Genomic DNA, 19619 nt, shown 5'->3' on the forward strand with positions numbered 1-19619 from the left:
AAAAAAAAAAAAAAAAAAAGCCAATATAGAGATATAACCCACGTTCTGTTTTTATATGAGACTGTGACCAGATTTGTAAGAGACAAACCCCATAAATGTCAATGTTCAAAAACTAAGTTTCACTTCAGTCTGTTGCTTCATCAGGATCTGCTTCTGAGATACAATTTTCTGTTTTGCACAGCTTTGTTCAATTGTACAGATTTTTGTACAATTTTGTATGGAAATTTTATTCAAGAATATTGAGTTACTTTTGCCTTGACCTTGAATAGAGTTTGTTTATTTAAAAATGTAGCTATTTCGTTAATAATTTATATGAATCTGTTTAATAAGTATGTTGTATTATGCGCTGTATATATGTTTATTTCACATTTTTTTGTATAAACACCAAATAAAATTGTAAACAATTCCAATGGCTGCGTGTGTTTGTTTTGTGTAGAACAAAAATGGACAGTTTGAAATAATTAAATCATAAATAATCATTAATTTTATTGGATCACAATAACTTAAGACTAGTACAGTGATATCAGATTTAATTCTCGAGCCCTGGACAGACCAGTGATGACAAACGGCATCAATCTGCTCTGATGTAAAGAGACTGTACACAAAATACTCCTCTTCAAGTACTGTAACAAATCAGCTAGAAAAAGTCATCAAAATGCTGCAAGATAACCAACTATTTACAGAGAGTATGTTACATATAAAAAATGTACATAGCAAAGAAGGCTAAACATTCATTGAGTTTGTGAGTAATAAACACACAGCACGGTCAAATGCTTCAACCAACATCCACACCTCTCAGAGCTTTTCACAAGACAAACACAGTCAGCCTCTTTGTGCTCACAAGGACTGTAGCAGGAGAGCCTCTATGAATTACACAGACACACATATGGACAAAGAACGTTTGCCACAAATCCGAAGAGTCTTCACAAATCTGGTTCCATGCTTTAGGTCTCGGCAGTGCTGAAATCTGCGCCGGGGGAGGGACGGGACACACAAACGCACGTCGAGCTTTTGGCTTCCATTTGGAGATCAGAATGAATGTTGCATAGCATCGGTGACAAAAACACTGAAAGTGATGGAAGCCGCGCTGAACGACATGACCCAGCTTTAACGTCTGCCCCGCCTTTCCCAGAAGGCAGGCTGGGAGGTTTCCAACAACAACAAAAAGTACAATAACTTTATTTTTTTTTTTTTAAGCCATAGAAATGATGTTAAAACTTTTACATTATCATCCAACCACAAGTACCTTTATACCTTTAAACCTCCAATTAATTATATCATTATAAACAAAGCAGCATATACACTAGTTCTTACTTAATTAGTTCAACATGTTTGTTATGACAGTTTTGATCATCACAAATCACATAATCAGAACAGACAAGGAGTGTGGCGAAAGCATAGTTGAAGGATGGAGATGAGGTATAAAATCAGCGCATCTTCTTAAACTTCCTTCATCCGATCAACCTGCAAACGCTTCTGATTTCGAGCACCGAAAAACACATCTATACGTTTTTCTTTCCTGCTAGAGGTCCAAATATTTACACCAGCGTCTCAGCACTGGGTTCATACATGCATACAATTTAATTTAAAAACCCAAAGTACTGCTTCTCATTCACGTCTCTTCAATCCCACGGCATTGGTGTTTGATATGATGCGAGGTCAACCGCCGCTTGACTCGGAGCCCTGTTAAGTTTACAGCCATTTAGACAAATAAAGAATCAGCTAATGCACATAGTCTGTTCGAAAAAAGAGTAAGGCATTGTTTGTTATAATTCAGTCCAGCACCAAAAGAGAGTTGTGCTACAACAGCCTGCTTGGGCCAACGTGCATGGAGATCTCAAAGGATTGTGAGGGGTTAAAGCGAGGACTTAGAAGTGGTCGAGGCGTTATTTGTGAAACTACACGGAAAGATACAACACAGATAGAAAAGGACATTATCTCAAACACTGTTGTAAAAGGATATATCGAGCCGTGGTGAATGTTAATTTCTCAGTCAGCACCATTTCTCAGCCGAGGAAGAGGAGGAGGAGGAGGAAGAGTTCGGTAGAGAGAGAATGAGGTCGGCAGGATCCAGCATCTCCTCTCCTTCTCTCTCCAGTAAGCACTCAGACTTCTCAGAGTCAGATGAAGAAGAAATAACAGTATCTTAATTTATTTAAAAAAAAAAAAAAGCCAATATAGAGATATAACCCACGTTCTGTTTTTATATGAGACTGTGACCAGATTTGTAAGAGACAAACCCCATAAATGTCAATGTTCAAAAACTAAGTTTCACTTCAGTCTGTTGCTTCATCAGGATCTGCTTCTGAGATACAATTTGCTGTTTTGCACAGCTTTGTTCAATTGTACAGTATTTTGTACAATTTTGTATGGAAATTTTATGCCAAGAATATTGAGTTACTTTTGCCTTGACCTTGAATAGAGTTGTTTATTGAAAAATGTAGCTATTTCGTTAATAATTTATATGAATCTGTTTAATAAGTATGTTGTATTATGCGCTGTATATATGTTTATTTCACATTTTTTTGTATAAACACCAAATAAAATTGTAAACAATTCCAATGGCTGCGTGTGTTTGTTTTGTGTAGAACAAAAATGGACAGTTTGAAATAATTAAATCATAAATAATCATTAATTTTATTGGATCACAATAACTTAAGACTAGTACAGTGATATCAGATTTAATTCTCGAGCCCTGGACAGACCAGTGATGACAAACGGCATCAATCTGCTCTGATGTAAAGAGACTGTACACAAAATACTCCTCTTCAAGTACTGTAACAAATCAGCTAGAAAAAGTCATCAAAATGCTGCAAGATAACCAACTATTTACAGAGTTATGTTACATATAAAAAATGTACATAGCAAAGAAGGCTAAACATTCATTGAGTTTGTGAGTAATAAACACACAGACCGGTCAAATGCTTCAACAACATCCACACCTCTCAGAGCTTTTCACAAGACAAACACAGTCAGCCTCTTTGTGCTCACAAGGACTGTAGCAGGAGAGCCTCTATGAATTACACAGACACACATATGGACAAAGAACGTTTGCCACAAATCCGAAGAAGTCTTCACAAATCTGGTTCCATGCTTTAGGTCTCGGCAGTGCTGAAATCTGCGCCGGGGGAGGGACGGGGACACACAAACGCACGTCGAGCTTTTGGCTTCCATTTGGAGATCAGAATGAATGTTGCATAGCATCGGTGACAAAAACACTGAAAGTGATGGAAGCCGCGCTGAACGACATGACCCCAGCTTTAACGTCTGCCCGCCCTTTCCCAGAAGGCAGGCTGGGAGGTTTCCAACAACAACAAAAAGTACAATAACTTTATTTTTTTTTTTTTAAGCCATAGAAATGATGTTAAAACTTTTACATTATCATCCAACCACAAGTACCTTTATACCTTTAAACCTCCAATTAATTATATCATTATAAACAAAGCAGCATATACACTAGTTCTTACTTAATTAGTTCAACATGTTTGTTATGACAGTTTTGATCATCACAAATCACATAATCAGAACAGACAAGGAGTGTGGCGAAAGCATAGTTGAAGGATGGAGATGAGGTATAAAATCAGCGCATCTTCTTAAACTTCCTTCATCCGATCAACCTGCAAACGCTTCTGATTTCGAGCACCGAAAAACACATCTATACGTTTTTCTTTCCTGCTAGAGGTCCAAATATTTACACCAGCGTCTCAGCACTGGGTTCATACATGCATACAATTTAATTTAAAAACCCAAAGTACTGCTTCTCATTCACGTCTCTTCAATCCCACGGCATTGGTGTTTGATATGATGCGAGGTCAACCGCCGCTTGACTCGGAGCCCTGTTAAGTTTACAGCCATTTAGACAAATAAAGAATCAGCTAATGCACATAGTCTGTTCGAAAAAGAGTAAGGCATTGTTTGTTATAATTCAGTCCAGCACCAAAAGAGAGTTGTGCTACAACAGCCTGCTTGGGCCAACGTGCATGGAGATCTCAAAGGATTGTGAGGGGTTAAAGCGAGAACTTAGAAGTGGTCGAGGCGTTATTTGTGAAACTACACGGAAAGATACAACACAGATAGAAAAGGACATTATCTCAAACACTGTTAAAAGGATATATCGAGCCGTGGTGAATGTTAATTTCTCAGTCAGCACCATTTCCTCCTGAAAGTCTTTGTTTTTTCCGAGAACCAGGTCTTCAGAGAGATTTTACTTTGCTCTGTAAAATTAGCTGCAGATTTTATACTGGATAAGCTTTTTATTTCCAGTAGGTTTGACTGGCGTCTGTGTTTACAGTTGTGCCTTTGGCTGAGAAAATGCACACACTCACTAAGTTATTGTGCTCCATTTCAGAGGAACTACTTTTGGTGGAACAATGGTTTCTCAGCCACAAGGCAGGATGTAACCACTGAGGACCTTGATGCCATATGATGTGTCAACTCCAGGAGAAACAGTATCAGCAGGATTGTGGTGAGGTTTTTTTGGTTAAACTGACCTTGTCTTGCTTGTTTCTTTAGTTTGGAAATGTTTTTCCACAGAGTTTGACATTGTTCTGGTGAAGCAATGTTGCCACCAGTGTTTGTTACCATGTTTATATCATGAATTCCTTTACGTAAACACACCAGTTCTCATCGTTTTTTGTCCACTAAGGGCTCTGAATTTAACTCAAAACATGTATCTGGTAGGAACTATTTTTAACAGTACTCTCTTAATTATTTTTTGTGGACACTCATCTTCTTTATTACTTTTTTTTTAATGAATGATCTCAGGAGTTTTGGGAAGTGAGTGCAGGCACTCTGCAGGACTTAACATTCACTTTGGCTCTTGGCTCTTAAACTTAGTTTCTCCTCCAGCAATCACACATGCAACTTCAGCAGCAGCAGAGGAGGAGGAGAAGCAGAAGCAGGAAGTGGCTGGCTGTTCATCCGTCCAACTCACTGCAGCCTCATGTTTGCTCTCAGCAGCTTGTAGCTCAGGCTCACTGATGCTGGAGAGACAAGGGCGTGTACCGCCATCTGCAGGCAGCGCAGGCGCACTGCAGCGAGGCAGGACCAGGAGTATCTCAGCCCGATGAGCTGGAGCTGCGGCTCAGTGAAGGATGGAGGATTCCTGGCTGGTGTTTACGTACGCTGATGGCTGGATGACGATGGTAATGATGATGCCTCACTAACAGTGACAGGCTGTGTGCTTTTATTCTGTCTGTCTGAAGTAGATGTCAGGCTCCTGACAGGAGCCACGGGCCACAGCGGTGAAAAAAAAACAAAAACACAAAACAAAACAGCGCAGTGCAGTAGAAACTTTTGTTGCCCGTTTTCTGAAATGCAATTTTAACTTTATTTTTCTTTTTAAATATTTGGGTTACCTGCACCCAAATTAAGGTGGCTGGATTTTGTGGCATGAAATTATGCTCTGAACAAGACGTCCTCAGAGCGAGAACATTTCTTATAAAAAGTTTCTCCTGAAAACTGATCCCAGTGTTGCGTTTTGATGGCATCACAGGGTCGACTCCAGCGACGAGTCCAGGATGTCGTCCTGGTGGCTGTTGCTGTTGGAGTCGCTGTCGTAGCTCTGCGGGCTCGACGACGTCGCCGCCTCCTTCAGACGCATCAGCATGTTCATCTGTCGGCAAAACAAGAGTCAGTCTGATCGAACTTCACAACTCAGAGATGGAACAAGCACCCGTTCTCTTCAAAGACTGTAAGTTTCTGATTATTTTATTTGACTCTCCATCTTCCATTAAAAATATGAACTGCCTCTCTGACGCTGAGGAGGGAGTTTATGGAAACAACATAGACGACAGGTGTTTAGACTTAAATTTCTTATGTTTCAATGTATTTGTGCATGACTAACCTGCCTAGTTGTTTAAATGCTCGCTAACAGACGTTCTTCTTCATGTGTATTTTTTGCTCACCAGTGGGTCTGCGTCGCTGTCACTCTGTGGGGGCTCTTTCCTGACTCCTTCTCTCGGGGCAGAGTAGCCATCGAACCCCACATCCTCTGGGCGGAGCTGCAGCAGCGGGGGCCAATCAGCTGGAGTGGGCGTGGCTGACCACGGGTAGGTGTCAATCACCCAAGCAGCCGGGTCCTCCCATGCAGCCCTGCGGCCATACAACTACAGAGACACACAAGATGAGACTGAAAAATACTGGAAGATGCTCCGAGGCAGATTTGTCTGATGTCTGAGGTTTTGTTTGAAGATGTCTCTGCCTCTTAAAAACATAAACCTCAATGACAACAGGCAAAACTGAAAGCTGCTGTGATTTAGTTAAAAGCTGCTTGTAGCTGTTTAATTTCTTTACAGGTTTTTCTTATTTTAGATTTGTTTTAAATACATATGAACAGCTAAAGATACTTTTTCTCATTTTTAAAATATCAGATACCAAGAGAAGTTTTTCATGTGGAGATTTTTCACTCAGTAAAAAAAAAAAGTATTTCCATTTTAGTTTGACTACATAGTGGTTTCTCCTCTAAGCTGATGAGAGACAAATTCCTCTACTGAACTCTGCCTGTCAGCATCCCCTTCACTCACAGGTTGCACTGTGGTAATTAGCTGCTGCCTAATTAAATGCAGATTAATAGTACAAATTGAATCCATTTCACTTTGATGAACATAACCCTGGTCCTCCGAGAGGGCAAATCTGAACAATTCCATCTTTCTCAAACTCATTACACTTCCCCTGCATTCAGATTAAACATCCCCTCAGGACGTCAAATCAAGTTTCGTTATTAATTAGTTTTATTGTTGCCTATAAAAAATATTGTGAAAATCCCACATCGGAGGCACCAACAGAAACTGGACCAGCTGTTCTTTGGGAAAACAAACCAACTGTGTGTGATGTTGTTACCTGCAGTCCCTCCCGCACGGCCTCCAGCATGTAGGGGATGATGGAGTAGTTCCAGAGGTCAGTGAACCAAACCCTGGATCCCTCCACATCCATGGGACACGACAGGAAGAGACGAGGTCCTGCACAGCACAGAACAGAGAGGTAAGACGCCGGCCGTTTCTGGGCTGACTTTAATGAACTGACCCTTCATCAGTCGTGCAAAGTCCTCTTACCGATGGTGACGTCGGAGGAGCTGTGTGTCTCCAGGAAGCGGTTGAGGTGGTGCCAAACCCGCGGGATCCAGTCAATGATCTTCACCAGCTCCATGTTGCGCGTTCGGCTGCCGATCTCCGTCTCGATCAGCTTCCTCCTCAGGTAGCGACCGAGGAAGCCTTTCACTGGCTCCATGTGGTTGGCACACAGCACCCACCTGGTCAGACAACACACAGGTACATCATGCAAAGTGTTAAAAACTTTCCCACAAATGTTTTAGACCAAGTGAATGTTTCAACATCCAGCTGCCAGGAGTGTGAGGGGGAGATCCGCAGCGGTTTACCTGAAGTTGTGGTGAAGCTGCAGGTTGGGGGCAGACGACGTGGCTTGGCTCATGGTGCCAATAATGTAGGGGCTGAGAGGAGAGAAACACACTGAATATTACTGTGTCTCATTGGTTAAAATCAGTCCTGGACATGTGTGATGTAGAACAGTTGAGAGAGTTAACAGGGCTCTACTTTGAATTAAAAACATTTAGTCACAAGTGAAGTGAAACATCTTTTGGTTACACTATCCACATTCATGCAAACATTCATTTTTAGATAAAGACGAACGTGTGTGTGTGTGTGTGTGTGTGTGTGTGTGAGTGAGTGAACTGACCAGTGCTGGTAGTTGCAGTTGAAGAGGCCGTTGAAGATCTCTCCCAGGGAGCTGACATGGTGCAGGTTGTCCAGAATGACCACCAGAGGGCTCTCCACCCCCGGCACACCGCTGCACTGCTCGGCCAAACCTGACAGGTACTGACGCAGTTCCTACAGAGAGAGAGAGAACATTTAAAACCATGTAACCATTAGCAATTTTTTTATCTTGGAGCAACAGAGTCAAAAAGTTGAGAGGTTAGAAGGTCAATATTGAGCTCTTTGTCCTGATGTGTTAAATTATCCATCTGGTGCTCTACTTTCTCAAAACATTACTAATGTCAAAATACTATTTTGTATCATACATTTTGAATTTGTATTTAATATATTTTTCAAATCTTAAAAAATGTGCAGAACGTTCCTGTCAAGTCACTATGGCTTTCTCTCATAGTAATTAATTTTACCTTTACACACAATACCTTCCCACGGCCTTTAATTTAAAACAGTGTGTAGTTATTTTTATAGGGACTTTGTTTTCAGTTGTTGTGGCTCCTATTTGAAGTATGACAATAGAATTTGTAATTTAACAGAAACTGCAACAGAATTAAAGTCAGTCCATTTTGATGTTAAATTTCAATTTCGATTTTGTTTTGTGTGTTTACCTTGCTGGACTTGTGGTCCACATTAAACGTGACAACAGCGTGCGGGGTCAGAGGTCGGCCCTCCAGCAGCAGCAGGTGTCGAGACAGCTGATTGGCCAGGTATGTCTTCCCCGTGCCGCTGGGGCCCGACAGGATGACTCGTCTGTGCTCCTTCAGCAGGGAGACGTAGCGCTGCAGCATCGGCTTCGGGATCAGAGTGTCGAACACCAGCGAGTCCACGTTCTCAGTGCTCACACCTGGACACACACACACAAACATCAGGATGTTCATGTCAGTGGAGAAAACCGATCTGCAGACAATGGATGATGAGTTTCTGGAAATATCTGACGTAAGATATCTGCTTTGATTTACCAGCACAATGAAATTAGAACTGGTTTTATCCTTCTATCGATCAACAGACTGTTAAAGATCAAATAACGTCTTTGACTGGAGGCAGCAGCACAGTGTAACCATTTGCAGCCTTGACTTTACGAGGCCTCGGTACCTTTGAGCTGGATGCTGATGGTGTTGCTGTCTCCCACCAGGTAGCCGCAGGGCAGCAGCTCGGGTGTGTGGGCGGCGCTGAGGCTGCTGTGCCGGTGGATCTCTCCGATGTTGTATCCCTCCACACTGTCTGAGCTCAGGCCCAGCTGGCTCACAGGGTCCACGTGGGTAATGTACTCCTGTCACACACACAGTTTCTACATTTAGCAGCTTTTTAAAGGATTCAAAGTTTGTCTTTGTGATTAGTTTCTATATAATACCAGCGCTCTAATGTCTCTTCTGTTGGTGAACAGAAGCAAACTTCAGTGTGTGATTGAGAAAATTGCCTTTTTAACAACTGTGAATATTTTTTTGTCATAGTAGAAAACTAGACTAGACACTCAATACTTTTAGATACCTTTGAAAACTAGGAGACGTCTAAGAACTACACCGTGTCAAGATGTTTCTGACACTGTGTTGTTATCTGATTCTGTGTTTATAGCTCGTTTACCTTGAAAAGGCGTCGGACCACTCCGTCCAGAACGTCCCACTTGGTTTTACCGCTCACACCAATGCAGCCAATCAGAAAGTGGCGTGGCCGGCCCTCCTGAGATTGAAAAGCATGACTGGTTTTAGAAACCAAGAAGCCGACAGGTAACACAATCATAACCAATAAACAACAGTTTTCATTGTATTTTTCAAACTGGTCTCACCTCTCCCCACTTCCTGTCCTCGTCCAGGCTGACGACGATCTTGACGTGTCTCCCCTCCTTCCTCATCCCTCCCTCTCCGCCGGTGTCATCCAGCAGCATGTCTGACAGGAGGGAAGAGCGAGTCAGACGAGGTTTCTACATTTCCAAGGACTTCTCCATTAACATGGTTATTAGTTAAATATTTGAGTCACTGGCTGATTTAAATCACTTGATTGTTTCCATGTTTTAAAAGTTACTTTAATGCATGTAAATTCACATTGTAAATTGGGCTCTGTCTTACCCAGGCTGGTGGACTCACTGGTGGTGAGGTTGAGGCTCTGCTGGGACAGCCCAGGTCCCGGCGCCTGGCTGTTTGTGTGAGGGGGAGGAGAAGATGAGATGGAGGCCTGGGACCCTGTTCTGCTGCCCTGGTTCTCCAACTTCAGACGGTCGTTCTCCGCCTTCAGTTTCTCAATCTCCACCTACAAACACACACAAAAGAAAAATTGAGGAAAAAATGATCCCATGTGTTTGTATCATTGTTTTAAGTCTTACCACAGAGCTTTAGCAGTTTAGCAGTCAACTACAGTCTGTGAGTGCTTTGTGTGTGTGTGTGTGTGTGTGTGTGTGTGTGTGTGTGTGTGTGTGTGTGTGTGTGTGTGTGCGCAGACCTGCATGCGGTTCATGGCCTCCCGGAGCTGGTCCAGCTGATGGGCGGAGCTGAGAGCCTCCAGGCGGATGTCTGTCAGCTTCATCTCCTTCTCCCTGAGCTCGCTCCGCAGCTGCATCACCGTCTCCGCCTCGCTGTCCAAACACTCTGACAATCTGTGCAACATAATTTAGCGACATGAAATATTGTGATTCAAGCAGAGTTTGTTGTGTAGGATAAAAATGGTCACGCAATGACATACAGATGATGATGTGTACATACAGCGTGTTGGAGTGTGTGTTCCTGAGCATGTGGCTGGTGGCTGACGTGCCGTTGTGGGGCAGTTTGGGGGAGGACGGCAGAGACGAGTCCGTCATCTCCTCGATGTCGGAGTGAGAAGACGCCGACTTTGGAGATTTCTTCTTGCTGAACGCTTGTTTGAAGGAGCTTCGCAGCTGCAGGAAGAAAGAGAGAGCGAGAGATGGTGAGGAAGTGAGGGACACACTCCCAAATACACAAGGCTGAGAGGGAGAGGAAGAGTGTGCCGGGGGAAGTGGAGGAAAACAGCTGTGAAAAAGTAAAGGGAAAGAAAGGGAAATATGGGTAGTCTGTCTTATGACTTGAGCTTCAGCTCTGAACACAAACACATTACACACACACAACCTGTGTGTGTGTAATGTGTTAGTGTATAACCTCTGATTTATACTCTCTGTATGACTCTTTTTTTTATTTTAAAAGAAAGTTGTTTTTTAATGTTCAAAAATGCTGAAAATCTGATTCGGCGGTACCTTTCTTAATGTATTATAGGAGAACGTTCAAGGGAAGTAGGTGACAGTGTTGACTGCTTTGATAACCAGTATTTAATTCTGATTTTTTTCTAAACTTACATGGAGAGACTATGATGCATAATTAGGAACTTTTTTCACTTCAGTGTTTTCTAAGCTGCACTTGTCTGTGTAACTCTTGGTTCAAATCTGTCAAAACCAAAACGTAGCCATATTCAAACTGCATGTAATGCAAGAGTCAAATGTCAAATCTCAAAATCAGTTCAATTTCCTCGTGATTTGAGATTGTGTTTAAAGCAGAAATCCACTGTGAATACTTGATACTCTTATCATCATAATTTCATGAGGGTGTGTCTTTTGCTCTGTGTAGTATTTTACTTAGACTTTAAAAGAAAGCCTCTTTTATTGTCAGGGAGCTGCAGCAAATCCAGATATTGTTCTAAAATATTTCAACATTATGTCATGTCCATTGTGTTTCACCACCACAAGTGGACCCAGAGGCACAAGCTGCATCAATAATACCCTTTTTCTTTCTCTCAGTGTTCAAGTATTTTCAGGTGGATTTCTCCTTTCCAGAGCTGGCTCAAGTGTCATAAGAGCAGTTCTCAAGGGGAAGCAGTGTTGAGGAGGGGAGGAAAGGCACTACAGTGGCAGCAGAGGACAGGAGGAAAAGGACAGAGGTTAGTAACCTAGAAAAGGCGCAGGGGTTAGGCAGCTTTGTTTCTTTCATTTCACGCAGCATACCATTCTTACCTCATAGACCTGCCACATGAAGCGAAGCAGAGGAAGACACAGAGACAAAACAGCACATGTTCATATGGGTTCGGGTGTGTTAATGTGTTAATGGAGGGACAGAGATTAAACTCGAGGCCCCGACAAGACTAGAGCTGATTTCATTTGCTGCAAACTAATTCTACATCACAGCCACCGTGAAAACAGAGACTCTTTCATGATCCATTATATACTCTCCACACAGCCCCTATACACTCCATATCACACACTGAGTGAGCAGCACCTGCATGAAGGGGCCCTCCTCTGTGGGGTCTCATCTACACAAAGACTGACAGCTGGAAACACACACATACACACACACACACACACTCACACTCACACTCACTCAGGAGGCTAATTTATTATCACAGTGACCTAAAGCAGGAAACGCTTTAACAGCTACCAGACAGCACCACACTGCTCTTCCTAGAAAATTCAACAACATCAGGATCATAGGACAACCACAGGAGACTAACACGTCAGTCTACAGGACAGAGAGGAAATAAAAAAAGCTGCATACTTCATCATCTCTGACTTGTCCTCCGGTGCACAAAAAACTCTTTCAACAACAAAAAGGAAAAGTTCTTGTCTTTAAAGTTGTAAGTGAAAGTACATGAGATGAAAACAATGAATGAGCTGACATTAGGACTACACACTATCCAGTAAGCACTGATTTGGTAATTTGCAGGTAAAGAGACGACTACTACAATACAAGCACCTTTATTCCACTTCTATTACAAATGTCTAATTTTTTTTTGTTTTTTTATCTTCAAATCACCAAATCAGCCATTACGTGATATTCAACAGGACAGAGTCTATGGAAATCCTAAGTGTATTCACCTTTTCTCCAGTGAAAGATGCCTGAAGGGGCAGAAACCCAAACATGTGACGCCAACACACACATGGAAATACACAAAGAGACAAAGACTAAAACAACAAACCAGCAGGCGTCCTGGCTGCCTTCTGTTTTTTTTTTTTGTAACTTATCACAAACTCAAATCGAGTCTCTCACAGTTCCTCATTTTTAATGAATCTTTCATCTTACCCAGTTCTTCTTGTTTTTCTTCTTGTTCTTGGCGTCAGTGTCCAGGTTGGAGCCCACACTGGAATGGCTGGTGGCGCTGGCGACGCTGCTGACGCTGTCGGAGGAGTGCTGCCTCCTGATGCGCAGGTCCGGCTGCTGATTCTGCTGCTGCTGCTGCTGTTGTTGTGGACTGCCGTTACTGCCGGCTGAGGAGAGACAGGCATGTGATTGTTTATGTATTGGGCTGAAATATATCTTTCATTAAATCTCAAAAGGTGTCGCGCACAGCCTCCAAATTTTGGACTGAAAGTTTTGTGTTCTAGTTGCTTTGGACAGATTGTGGGATCTTTCTTAGTCAGTTTCTAAAATGTTGGCACCAAAATTCAAATTATAAATATAAATGTCAAATATCCTTTGCTCCGCGTAGTGCTTGCCGCGTTGGTCTGTACCTGTCCTGTCCCCTTTAGGCGCGAGTTCAGGTGTGTTGATGACTCCGTTGATGGCGGCCTGAGCGACGGCGTTCTGCTTCTTCAGCAGCTCGATGGTCTTCCTCAGCTCATTCAGCTCAGAGTCCTACACAGAGAAAATGAGAAGAGGATGAGGTCGACTGCAGCGAGAGTGAATGTGCACTTTGATTAGTGAGCAGCGCAGGCCGAGCTGTTCACCTTCTGCTCTGCTGTCAAGGTGAGACTCTTCAGTCGAATGGTCATGTTGCCCAGACTCTGTTCAAACGCTGCCACCAGGTGAGCCTGCAGGAGAAACAGACAGGTTACAAATGTGTTTAGTCGGAGCTGAGGGCATTAACAGTGAGATAACTGGATTGCTAATGACCGCATGAATGTGGAGAGTTTGTTTAAGAATACGAAGGAGTGAAGACGTCACAGCCGACTACATCTGAGCAACTGGACATGAGAAAAAAAAACTGCCTCAACCTTGGCGCTAAAAGCCAAACATGACATCAGAGTAATGGTGTAATCATCATACCAAAACGAAAACATAACCAAACACAAATAATTGTGCGAAAACCATAATTTCCTTTGATAAATGATCGTCCCCTGTAGGTCAGTCACGAACACCAACACTGAAGCCAAACCATTACATCATCTTCACTGAAAGTCCTTGGAGCTAGATCCACATGAAGACCAGAGACAGTCCTGATGACAACATGAAGTCATCAGATAAACCTCTCCTGACTACAGGCTATGTGATTTTTATGTTCCAGCTTTATTTGATGGATTTCTGGCCGAGATCGTCTGAGATAAATTGACTTTCTGACAAAGGGATGAAAACACAGAAGGCTTCAGACTCGGTTTGGGAGCAAACACATGGAAGATAAGCATCACTTGTCAAAAGAAAATAATACAATGTGAGTATATATGTATTAATACGTATACAACAAATATGAATTCTAAAAGATTTTGCTGGTTTAAGTGAGCGCAGTCATCCTTCATTCTATTGTATTAGACTTTAGACCGCAAATACAAATGATGTGCGCCTGCCTGAAGGAAGTGTGTGTGAGAGTTGAATGAGGTGATGAGTGACGTCGTGACTTTTCGCAGCAGAAGATGTTCTCAGAATCTCGGCCTCGGGGGCTCCAAGGTGTGTTCAGATAATTCATCATCTGTCTACGGTGTGTAATAAAATATTTGAACATAACCCCCCCCCCAACTTTCAACTCCACTGTTCTCGCTCTGTGTTTTTCTTTCAACACTCGCACCACTCCTTGTATCCAGGCGTCATTAACTGTAAATCTTCAGTCCACATCTGGGACAGTCCCTCAGCAGTGTGCTGAGACTTGACTCCCCACTGTAATCTAACACCTCTGCCTTTCCTCCATATCTCTAATCCACAGTCGAACCGCCGGCGTGCTCTGACTCAGACAGCAGATTACAAGCGAAGCGTGGCGAGACTTGTGCAATATAGAAGCTAAGGTGGCAGAAAGGATCGTGTCTGGAGACGCTTAAAGAGATTTTCTGATGGTTCTGCCAGATGTAAAATTACACCTTCTGTGAGTAAAGTGCTCTGTTCAGTATTTGATGAATATTCTGGAAATGTTTGGGAGCAGCAAACTTCACAACTTCATTAAGTGGAGACTGTCTTTTGGCAAAACACCTTAAACGTCTGCTTCAGGTCATGACATATCGATTACATGTAGTTTCAGAAATTATTAGTTTGATTTTGACACATTAAAAAATCACACTATATTAAACTTTTGGGCAAACCTGTGTAGCCCTTTGTTGTTAAAATACACATATAAATATTGGCTATATAAGTGATAGATAAACACTAGAAGAAGACTGTACGTGTATGTATGTATGTGAGTGTGTGTGTGAGTGAGTGTGTGTGAGTGAGTGCTTGTTCACTTACGTTGGCGCTCAGCTGTGTCGTCAGGGCGGAAACCTTCTCCTGGGAGGCATCCAGCTCCCGGCGCAGCTTGCGGATCTGAAGACGTAAAAAGCGCCACATCAAAAAGCACCAAGATAAAAGCATACGTACTGGCTCCATAAAAGCATTCAATACCAAACACACACACAGACACAAAAATACTGTAGCAACAAATGAGGGAGGCTCCTAGATCTGAGCTCTGATATGTTCAGATTAAGAGATGAAACACAGCAGATGCATAAAAGACGACATTCAGGTGCAAACAGGTGCTCATAGAGGAACAACAGCCTGTTACAGGGTCAGTCACAATATAGTTACACATGTAACTGGATACAACTGTGAAAACAACCCCATGTTCCAACAAGTCCGGCCACTACACACAGAAAATTAAAGAGGGCAGAAGTGCTGTGGGCGGGTTGACACTTACCTCCGACTGCGACTTCTCCTCATTCTGTAAAAACAGACATCAGAAGAAGAGAAAATCATTATAGGACACACTGACTGAATTCTGACATGCTTTAATGAAAAAGAAGAGCAGTTCAAGCAGCTGCACATGTACTGACTCCTGATTGATTTATTAGCTCCTTGGAGATGAGCTTTATAAACTGTGGAGGAGATTGTCTGGTGTAATATGTCTGGAAAGCAGAGATGTCCTCCTGCAGGCATTTCACTGAGACATCTGAATGTGTGAGTCCCATTGTGTTCATGGACAGCACAGAGGACAATAGTAAGAAAAGACATACAGAGAACACGCAAAACAAATGCTCGCACGAACACAACACACCCTCCTCCCCCTCCTCCTCCTCCTCCTCCTCCTGCTGCTGATGACCAAAACAGTGAAACATGCAACACCCACATTTATATGTGAACAGACTAAACCGGGCACAGTAACTGTTTCAAGTTTAAAGCATTTAATGTGCATAATTTCAAAATGTATCGTACTGTATTATTAGAAACAAACTGAAGTCATATTACACTAGCCAAAGAGGTTGTGTTCTTGTTCCTGCTTATTTTGTTTTATTATCCTTGTGTAGATTTTGGTTCGATTTTTGTGAGCTCTATTTTTTGTATATTTTACCTATGAACTCATGCATTTACCTCTGAATTAACAAATCTGGCACGATTGTTGATCACTAAGTATTAAAATAACTTCAGAGGACCAGGAGGTGCTTTTTTGTTGTTTTTCTTTAATTAAATTTTTAATCTTTCAGTAATTCTATTTTAGATTCCTGTTGGAGGCCTGTACACGGCGACTGTGTTGCGAAGCAGATGAGCTGATAATTAATGATATTTCACACGGTTCCACCTACAAACCACTAATCACCAAAACAGGTTTCAACAGCATAATGTGTCCGTGCATGTGTGAAGGCACATGTGTTCTGTGGCATGAGTGGATGGTTAAGAAAGTGGCACCTGTACAAACACAGCAGCCTGTCTGTCTTGGAGAAGCAGACAAAACACAGAGATCTCACTCTGATGCAAAATCCTTGATTTTTCCAATTTCCAAATATTAGGTTAGTTTTTCTGATATGAAGCATCTGAGGAGACTCCAGCGTCAGACATGTCACCTTTACTTCATATTTTACTGATAAAGAAACAGAGCCATAAAAAATATCTGCTAATATATGTTGAGTCATTAAACCTTTGACTTACAGCTGTATTTAACTCCAACAGGGCACAAAAAAACAGAATGAAGGACTCCTGCACTCTACAGCCCTACCGTTTGCTGCCAGGACGTGACGGTGCCCGTCAGGGATAAAGTTGCCATCATTTTGCCTCCACTCTCTGATTTCACACCTCTGACTCGAAGGACCAGCTGGAGCCGAGCAGGGATCCAGTGTCTGAGAGTTTCTCTGCTACACCTGCCTAGGTGAGTAAACCAGCCCACAGAGGGGGTGGGAGGAGCTACGCTGTGACTGCCTACATGTGTACATGTGAGCTGTCTGTGTGCCTACAGTCAGACATTTTTCTCACAGGGTGTTTGAGTCAGATATCCGGATGGATTACATGGTAAATGTGTATTTTCTAGCTTCAAATACTCAATATTTCATAATTCCACAGTTAAAAGCAGAAACTGCTCTTGTATCGACAGTCAATATGCAGCTCTCTGAACTGAAGAAAACTCACTGCTCGGCAAAGATTTCCTATAATATCATGTTGCCGTTTAGATGCCAAAACAGTACAGGCTGTTTATTACACACATTTTCTCAGCAATGATTATACAGAGCCTTGTTTACTTTAATTTTTTTCTGCTGATACTGATGCTTTACAACTTTAAAGTGCAGCAGATAAGCTTGTATATGGAAAGTACTGTGCATTTTATGACTAAAGCATGAAACTTTCTTCAGTATTTCTATAAACCACAAAGTTTATTTTCAGACGTGGAGGCATTTCAGATGTGACCTCTGGGACAGGGCAGAGCCCCCTGGGGTAATGAGTGTGGTCCAGACCAAACTCACATGCTAGCTTCTGATTAGATTGTTCACTAATGTGCTAGCTAGTCATGTAATTCCACAGAACACACAGCAGAAGTTATCAGTGTTTTTAACAAGCTATAGCTACCTTAACACATGGAAATGGTGGGGTCTGCAGTCCCCCTGCAAAATTGGTCCTCTAAGTAAAAATATATGCCTTCCTAATACTGTGATGTTTTTGTGACTTACTATACTATGTCTTTTTTTGTCACCCTCATTGGACTCATCTGTGATGGGGATGAGTCTGGGAGATTGATCTGGAGCTGAACGCTCTTAAGGCAGTGGAGATGATAGTGGACTTCAGAACTAACCCAGCCCCACCCACCCCCATCACCCTGTGTGACTCCCCTGTGGAGTACTTCCGCTTTCTGGGTACCACTGTCACACAGGACCTCAAGTGGGAGCTGAACATCATCACATTCCCCTGTTAACTATTGTGCACCCCCCCCCCACGTCATTTTGCAGTGTGTTCATATTTGTATTGTATATATTTATATTTTATCTTATTGTTAAAATGTTCTATTTATATCTAAGATATCCAACCTGCAATATTTGCTTGTGTCATCCCTGTTTATATTTCTTTTCTTCTTACTATGTTTATTGTCATGCACCAAAACCCCAAAGCAAATTCCTTGTATGTTGGAAAACCTTCTTGCCAATGACGTTTTTATGCCTTACTATACTGACATTTTTATTGCTTACTATACTTTGATGTTTTTCTGACTTACTATACTGTTGATTTTTATGCCTTCCTATACTATGACATTTTTTAAGCCTTACTATATATGCCAAGAAAGTTCAGCAGAGGATGGTGAACTTATACACTGCCATCATTGAGTCAATCCTCACTTCCTGCCAAGGACAAGAGCAGACTGCATACCATTCACTGTGCTGATAAGGTGATCGGCTGCAATCTGCCAACTCTCCAGGACCTACATACCTCATACATATTTGTATGTATTTATATTTTTTTATTCTTTTCTATAATGTTTTATCTCATTGTTAAAGTGTTCTATTTATATCTAAGATATCTGACCTGCTGTACTTGCTTGTTTCATCTTTGTTTGTTTCTTTTCTTCTTACTATTTGTAATGCCATACACCAAAACACCAAAGAAAATTCCTTGTATGTTGAAGAACCCTCTTGCCAATAAAACAGATTCTGATTCTGATGTGTTTTTTTGTCTTACTATCCTTTGACTTTTTATACCTTATTATACTATGACATTTTTATGCCTAACTATACTATGTTTTTTTGAAGTTTTTATGCCTAACTGTAGTATGACCTACCATACTATGACGTTTTTTTGACATTCTTATCCCTTACTATATTATTACTTTTTATGCCTTACTATACTATGTTTTTTTTTACATTTTTATGCCTTACTATACAATGACTTTTTATGCCTTACCATACTATGAGGTTTTTTATGCCTTACTATACTATGACTTTCCATGCCATACTATACTATGACATTTTTATGACTTTTTTATGACTCTTTATGACTTACTATACAATGACGTTTTTATTACTTTTTATGCCTTACTATACTATGACATTTTTATGACTTTTTATGCCTTACTATACTATGACGTTTTTATGTATTTTCATGCCTTACTATACTATGACTTTTTTTTGATTTTTTATGCCTTACTATACTATGACTTTTTATGCCTTACTATACTATGACTTTTTTATGACTTTTTATGCCTTACTATACTATGACTTTTTTATGACTTTTTATGCCTTACTATACTATGACTTTTTATGCCTTACTATACTATGACTTTTTTATGACTTTTTATGCCTTACTATACTATGACGTTTTTATGACTTTTTATGCCTTACTATACTATGACTTTTTATGCCTTACTCTACTATGACGTTTTTATGACTTTTTATGCACTATGACTTTTCATGCCATACTATACTATGACATTTTTATAACTTTTCATGCCTTACTATACTATGATGTTTTTATGACTTTTTATGCCTTACTCTACTATGACGTTTTTATGACTTTTTATGCCTTACTATACTATGAC

General features: G+C 41.4%; 1 protein-coding gene across 1 annotated transcript in view; it reads right to left on the minus strand.

Annotated features, from left to right (window-relative positions):
- Nucleotides 1-2649: 2649 nt before the first annotated feature.
- Nucleotides 2650-19619, minus strand: part of nav2 (neuron navigator 2) — a 63075-nt gene continuing 46105 nt past the window's right edge. The window contains exons 15-32 of the mRNA XM_022746949.1: nt 15528-15551; nt 15083-15157; nt 13381-13464; nt 13165-13288; nt 12737-12921; nt 10418-10590; nt 10158-10311; nt 9788-9968; nt 9508-9608; nt 9306-9401; nt 8817-8994; nt 8333-8568; nt 7693-7844; nt 7376-7447; nt 7053-7249; nt 6841-6959; nt 5907-6107; nt 2650-5614 (exon numbers count right to left, since the gene is read on the minus strand). Of these exons, the coding sequence (XP_022602670.1) occupies nt 5489-5614; nt 5907-6107; nt 6841-6959; nt 7053-7249; nt 7376-7447; nt 7693-7844; nt 8333-8568; nt 8817-8994; nt 9306-9401; nt 9508-9608; nt 9788-9968; nt 10158-10311; nt 10418-10590; nt 12737-12921; nt 13165-13288; nt 13381-13464; nt 15083-15157; nt 15528-15551 (2478 nt within the window). The 3' untranslated portion in view covers nt 2650-5488. The remainder of the gene's footprint in view (nt 5615-5906; nt 6108-6840; nt 6960-7052; nt 7250-7375; nt 7448-7692; nt 7845-8332; nt 8569-8816; nt 8995-9305; nt 9402-9507; nt 9609-9787; nt 9969-10157; nt 10312-10417; nt 10591-12736; nt 12922-13164; nt 13289-13380; nt 13465-15082; nt 15158-15527; nt 15552-19619) is intronic.

This window comes from Seriola dumerili, unplaced genomic scaffold (assembly GCF_002260705.1).
Source record: "Seriola dumerili isolate Sdu_G_001 unplaced genomic scaffold, Sdu_1.0 BDQW01000011.1, whole genome shotgun sequence".
Classification (NCBI taxonomy): domain Eukaryota; kingdom Metazoa; phylum Chordata; class Actinopteri; order Carangiformes; family Carangidae; genus Seriola; species Seriola dumerili.